Below are 7,269 nucleotides of genomic sequence, written 5' to 3' on the forward strand. Positions count from 1 at the left end.
CCTTGGCAGTCTCAGGAGCCTTCTGAATTACCGTGGACAGCACATTCTAAACTAAAATGTTCAATCAATAAAGTAACATCTTATCTTATCTTAATAATATCTTCATATTAATAATAATAATAAATCATACAGTATGTGTCCGAAAGGGAGCAGGAGGAAGCAAACACAAAAATATACTGCATATTAAAGCAAACAATTGTAAAGTTTAAAGTATGAGCATAACAAATAAAGAAGTGTAATGTAAACATTTACATTATGATTATTTAATATATAAAGACTATATATTATTGAATTACAAGATTAGATATACTTTAGTTGATCTAAAATATGGATGTGTTCAAATGCTCTTCAAAACACAACTGAAAGTCCATGAAACTTGTCTTTCTGTATTTGTGAATGAAGCGCCATCTCCTGGTTAAAACCTGAAATAGAAAATCTGGCAACGCCCTCTTGGAAAATAGTGGGAGGGCTTAACATTCCTCTATACCGGTCTTTGGCAGGTCGTAGGCAGGAAGCTGTAAACTGGAGTCCGAAATTCAGTGCTACATCTGTAAATTACATGTTCACGTTCTGCTGCCACAATAAGTCGGTTTCTCCAGTGTAATGATAAGGCTAAGTAAGTATTGGTAATAATATTAATAAAAACAAAAAGGTTTGGGTTTGTTCGTTTAATATGATGAACGTTAACCAGTAAGCTTCAATAATCATCTCCAGCTCAAAAAACCATATTGCAATATTTTTTTTCTTTTTCATTATATTTATTGGGTTTTTCAACATAGAAAGAACATACAGTCATACATACATACATACATACATACATACATACATTGAAACATGGGAAAATAACCCTTCCCTCCCCCCATCCTCAACATCGGACATTCAGGGAAACCTCACAGATTGACATGAAACAGGAGTAAATACAATCAGATATAAGTAAAGGATGTGAAACAATAATAGAAAAAATGTATATGAAAGAATAATTTGTTTCTATATTTAGAGATAATTATTATCGTTATTATTATAAGCAGCATTGTTATTATTCCTTATTATTTATCAGTGTTTGATAGCGATATCCATCAATTTCACTCATCAATTTCCATTTGATCACTTTCAAAGAAGTGCATGAATGTGTCCCATATTTCCTTAAATGTATTTACTTTCTTTTTTATCAATAAGAATAGATCATATTTGTTAAGTGTTATTATGGGAGAATTACTATTCTTGTGGTACTACTGCCTTATTAGGCCCATATTGGGCAGCGCATATTAAGACCAAAACTCATGTACAATAAGTTCCTTACTTGCAACAAATAAGCACTAATTAGAGGGTTATTGAGGAAAAACTCTTAACTTATGGCTTATTACTTGTAGAATATGGTCATGTAGAATAAGGCATTAATAAGTGTTTTATTATGACTACTAAAGAGCCAATATACTGCCAATATGCATGTTCATTAACAACTAGTTGATGGTTCATTTGTGTACCTTAATATAAAGTGTTACCGACTTTTGTTACACCTGGATTACATTCCCATGCTACCAAGTAGTAAATAAAATAATAAAAACGTGTTCCACCTTTACAAGCTTGATTAACACATGAATAGATCAATGATTATAATCAAATCATACGATATAAATGATTTTGTCATTTAGTTATATTTAATTATGTTGAGATGTAAAATATTTTGTTACTTTTACTTGAATAACATTTTGAAAAATTGTATTGCTTATCTGTTATTTGTTTTTTTTTAATTGTTATTGTAGTTTTTATTGTGCCTTTTATATAATATGTAAGTCTACTTTAACTAACTGCAGTCTTGCAGTTGTAAAACCGTAAATGTCCTCGACAAATAAAGGAAATCTGATTCTGAATAGCGCAGGTCCCCTCTTCCTGCAGTGGTCCGGCTCTACAACCACCACGGCCCCTGGTAGACCGCACCTCTGTTGTAAAATACCACCAATGTGCAATCATGTAAAAACAAACAAATACAGCAACAACTATGTGCAATATATGCTGCTAATATATTCAGTGTTTCCCCTACCATTGTCTTGGAGGGGCGCTGCGCCCTGTCAACGGAGCCCCGCGCCCCCCCTGAAATTCAAGGTGTTTAAAAAATACAATTATAAATTTTTTTTTTATATTTGGAACCAAATTGCAAGTAATTTATATCTACTGTCACTTTTTACATTGCACATGTGCTAAACGCTTTCATTTTAAGTTGTGAGTTTAGTGTTTTTGACCATAAGAAACACTGATGCACTAATCAATAACAATAATCCACAGCTCCTCTCTCTGCTCAAGAGGATTAAAAAAAAAAATATCCCAAAATATCCCAATGCCACCCCCCTGTCCCCCGCCCGTCCCCAAAGCAGTAAACCTGGGGGGAAAACACTGATATTTGTATTACTACCTGCTACTCATGCCAAGTCCAGCCATTACTGTAACAGGGATATTTACGCAACTATTTGCAATAATAATTGTATTAATGTATACCACACTTCATTCTACAGTGCTAACCTTATTGTATATTATAAATACTGCTGCTACTACTCACTACTTGAATGTGGACTTCTGTTTGTACATTTGAATTGTTTTTATTTTTATTTTAAATACTATGTGCATGCCTTTTGTATATGATAGTCTTTATTTATATATTATTTTCTTCAATGATTTGCAAACAACACACCCTCCCCCTTCACTGAGTCTAAAACTGTTGGCAACTTTGTTAAATCTATACTTTGGTGTAACAACGTACATTTTCCCTTTGTAGGAGGAATATAGGAATTCTGATGACAGTGCACAGACCGGCAGGTGTAGTACTACCTCCGACCACCACGTGAGGGTGGCAGCAGAGCGCGCGGGAACAGACCGGAACAGGCCGATCCAGGGTGACGTCAGGAGAATGTAAATACACAGCGTCGCGGCCTCTTCGCTCTTTTCCCTCTCTCGTGCTGTTTGGGCGGCAGGCCTGCGTTCTGTCTGTGAAACTCCAACACCTAAGCAGCAACCATGAACATCTACAAGGATGTCATCAGCGGTAAGTCATCGTGTTTAGTGAAGTGTTGTGTCGTTATTGGGTAACGGCTGTTATTAAGGCTGTGTCGTGTTATTTAAGAGTTACCCGGCTAGCTACCGTTAGCTCTTTAACGCGTGTTATCATCGCCGGCATCATTAGCTGAAGGCTATCTATAACACCTTGACTATGCCCAGTTTTGGCAAATACAACCGGTGACACTAAGGCCGGTTAGCTTAAATCTTTGTCGATGTTTCTATATAGACCGGTACAGTGGCTAATCGTTACCGTGTTACTCATCACTACGGAAAACTAAAGGCAAAATAACTATTTGATACAGGACGATGGTGGAGAATATTAAGCAACTGAAAACCGCCTTGGTCATGAAAAAGTTACGGGCTATACGTGGCTAAAGTATTGGCCATTAGTACTAGGAAAAGTGACACAATTTCCCCCTTTTTTTATTTCAAGCCCCAACCGGCTCCCGTTAATGATGTTTAAACATGTTAGGAAGCTTCTGCTGAGGAGTTAAAGCTAGCTGTTGAGCTGTGGAGATGTATTTAATGGCGCAACCAGGGGGTTTCCCAGCAGGCGTATGTTTTCTAAAGTGTCATTTGTATCCTTCCGCAGGTGATGAGATGTTCTCCAACACCTTCAAACTGTCAATAAGCGGACTGTTCTATGAAGTTGAAGGAAAGGTGAGTCTATTGGGTTTGCGGGTAAAAGTGATCTAAATGCTTGAATCAGACGTTTCCTGCGGTCAGGCGTGTGCAACGTCACAATAGCAGAGTTTCCACTGTAGCGCCAAGCGAGGCGAGCCAGTGCGTTACAAGCTTTGTTTCCATTGTCACTTAGTCTTTTGTTAAAATGCATGTTTCACACCAAAGTATTCTGTTTAAAAAAAAAAGACGTTTAGATATCCTCACAGGGAGTGTTATGGGATATTGGTAAATACAGAACAACTGATTGTTTTTAAGGTTGAATATGAGCTGAACTCTTCTGTTAAAAGCTAAGGGCCTTTAGTACCGACTGGCTCAAAGATAGCCCCAGCTCGCTGTGGCACATAATGAAAAACAGCTAGTGAAATGGAATGGAGTTTATGGGATATTGACAGCATTTAATTGTTTTAATATTCACACTTAAGAGTCAAGAAGAGGTGTTTAACAAAGCAAATGTGTGTGAAAACACAATTTGAACTGCCGTGGCAGTTATCCATTGTCATAATAATATGAAGTAACTCTTCCATAATCTGATTCATACCATGTGACACATCATCAGTCATGTAATTAGTGCTCCCGTTGTCGTTTAAAGGCAATACCAATCTGGATGACTCAGGGGGAGGGTCCAAACATTACTTTACGATGAGCTAACTGAAGTCACACCCAGCCCTCGTTCACACGCTATTGTCAGGTTCTGAATATTATAAAGTACAATTAACACAGGTCTGATTTTTGGCTGGATTCTTGGTAAAGCGGCTGGGCCTTCAAGTCTGATGCGTTTGTGCCAAAGCTGTGCTAAGCATTTCAATTTAGTTGACGTGTCTGCACATTTTGGTCCTTTCTATATAAAGTGAAGCAGTCTTTTTCATTGCTGTCCTCTGCTCCCCTGCTAATGTCTTTAGACCGTCACCAGGACAGAGGGCTTCGATGATGCGCTGATTGGGGCTAACGCCTCTGCTGAAGAGATGACTGATGGCAATGACTCGTCTACCATTTCTGGCGTCGACATCGTCCTCAACCACAGCCTGCAAAGAGTCGAATTCACCAAGAAATCCTTCATGGCATACATAAAAGGATATGTTAAAGCGTGAGTTTAATTGATGGTACAATGAACCAAGGATCGAGAGATCTAGTTGGATACATGAACCCATCGCAGGTTGGTTTGATCTAACACAATCCTATTTTTTGCTTCTACAGCATTAAGACCCACTTGGAAAAGGAAAACCCGGACAGGGTGGAGGCCTTCAAGGCTGAAGCCCCGGACGCAATCAAGAAGATCGTGGCAAACTTTTCCAACTACGAGGTATATAATTACGAAAATTTGAGCTCAATGTCACCCCAAATGGCAACTGTTTAACCTGTTAAGCCCCATAGCCCCCGCCGGCTAGGGCAACAGGCTTTCTCCCCCGTTTTTTCACGAAACTGTCTCAGGGCTTCTTAAAATGTAATAAACTATTAATGTGTCATACTCACTTAACGGGAAGAAACTTAGCTAACTGATGATATGAAGACCGTTTACCGAAACAAAACTTTTTTTATAAACATCTATTGATTGAGACTCTTCTACATCCAACTCACAGGTTTATCATTGCTTTGAGAAAAAAGATGATTAATTTACCCCTTTTTAGAAGTGAAGATATGGTAATTTGTTCTAGGAAGTTCATTTTCGGGGCTTAACACTAGTTATCTCATGACTAACATCACTTAAAAACCGTGGCGTGTGCTCTAACGGGTGGTCTTTGTCTTCCTGCAGTTCTTCACAGGAGAGAGTTTAGACTCTGAAGGCTTGGTGGGTCTGCTGGACTACCGTGAAGACGGGATCACCCCATTTATGCTTTTCTTCAAAGATGGTCTGATTGAAGAGAAATGCGTAAGTACTCCACTAAAACTGCAGATGCACATACATTTCAGAAAGTAACTTTTTATTGTGATGCAGCTCTAAATAAAAATGAGGTTGGAATTAAGCTGCTTGCGGTTAAAGTTCCTGGGCTTCGGACAAAACCTCAACAATTACTTGAATCTGACTATACCTACACGAGGCAATGGATATTTTTGTTCTCTTGCGGAATAATTGATAAATCTTATATACATATATTAAAGTTGGAAAATAAAGATACATTTCAGGAATAATTGAAGTTTTCTCTCTCTTACAGTAACTTCTCGGACAATCATCTGCTTTTTAATTGGATGCTGCTTTCCAACCGGCCCCAATAACAGACTGAAGGAGCAGTATTTGGAATCATGAAACATTCTTGAACAATTTACTTTTATTCGCATTAAGGACCGCAGCACCATGCAAGGCTGAGTGACCCTAACACAATTGGTCACTGAATACGGTTTTAACTTGGCTTTTGCTGTTTTTGATCCTAGGATTTGCCCCGTTTTTGATTTCAAATTAAAGGCACGACAGTGTGTGATTGAAAGATGGCTTTCCTTCAACTGCATACTATTTGAGCATCTCCTTACGCAGGTTGGATTAATATGGTTACACAAACTTCTGGATTGATTTGAAAATAAAACACTCATACCACCACTTTCTAGTATGCTGTTTTTTGTCGAATGAATTATATGGTTAATTTCAAACCCCCAGCATTTGACCATGTAGTCTGTCGGTACAATACCGAGGAGCAGAGTGAAATAACATCCTTTATTAAAAAGGTTCAGGTTTCATTTCAAACCTTTATTTATCCAGGTGTATCTCATTGATCTCTTTTTCAAGGGAGACCTGGGGGGTATATTACGAAGCAGGATTTTCGCTTAGCCGGCTAACTTCAGGGAAAACTCGGGTTTCCGGTCCTACGAAGCTGGTTCTCTTTTTAGCAGGCTAGATCTCCATGGTAACTCAGGCTGAGCTCAACTCAGTGAAAGCACTGCCTGCTGACCAATCAGAGCTCAGTGTGTGGAGTTTAAAGCGATCAATTCATATTATAGGAGACAGAAAAGCTGCCGTTGCAGGAAAGACGGCCGGCAAAAATCACCGACAACATTAATAGAATATCACCTCCCATCTTCAGAGCAATCTGACTATTATAACATTAGCATTAAGAAAGCTTACTTAAATATCTGCCACAACATAAGTAACCTGTAGCAAGTGTATTAGCTGTAATTAAATGAGTGATATTCAGAAGAACTAGGAACGACTATGGAGCTCAATGTGTGTGAAAAATACAAACTGAAAGCAAGGGCCAGGCAAAAGACAACAAGAGAAAAGCTTCCGGGGTAAAGTTCATTAATTTCCGTTTAATCCTACTTCACCATGTGGCAGGGAGGATAGGTTTAGGGTGCGTTCACACCTGCCTTGTATAGTCCGGTTGAATCGAACCCTGGTGCGTTTAGCCGCTTGGTGCGGTTCATTTGGGTCGGTGTGAACACAGTCCGAGACCTCTTAAGTGAACTAAACAACCGGACTCTGGTCCGCTAAAAAATAGGTGGTCTCGGAGGTGTGAACCCCGGAGCGCAGTATTTACGTGTCACAAGAACGCGGATATCTTCAAAAATCTTTAGCGAAAGAGTCTTTCAAGACATCCGCGGTTGTTT

At 38.7% G+C, this 7,269-nt stretch overlaps 1 protein-coding gene across 1 annotated transcript; it reads left to right on the forward strand.

Moving 5' to 3' along the window:
- Window positions 1-2,920: 2,920 nt before the first annotated feature.
- Window positions 2,921-6,265, forward strand: tpt1 (tumor protein, translationally-controlled 1). The gene is made up of 6 exons (XM_010791456.1): window positions 2,921-3,037; window positions 3,644-3,711; window positions 4,635-4,819; window positions 4,930-5,035; window positions 5,486-5,602; window positions 5,886-6,265. Exons 1-6 carry the CDS (start codon window positions 3,010-3,012, stop codon window positions 5,886-5,888), a joined length of 507 nt encoding a protein of 168 aa, XP_010789758.1. The 5' UTR covers window positions 2,921-3,009; the 3' UTR covers window positions 5,889-6,265.
- The last annotated feature ends 1,004 nt before the right edge of the window (window positions 6,266-7,269 follow it).

Source organism: Notothenia coriiceps, unplaced genomic scaffold (genome assembly GCF_000735185.1).
Source record: "Notothenia coriiceps isolate Sejong01 unplaced genomic scaffold, NC01 NC01_scaffold00035480, whole genome shotgun sequence".
Taxonomy (NCBI): domain Eukaryota; kingdom Metazoa; phylum Chordata; class Actinopteri; order Perciformes; family Nototheniidae; genus Notothenia; species Notothenia coriiceps.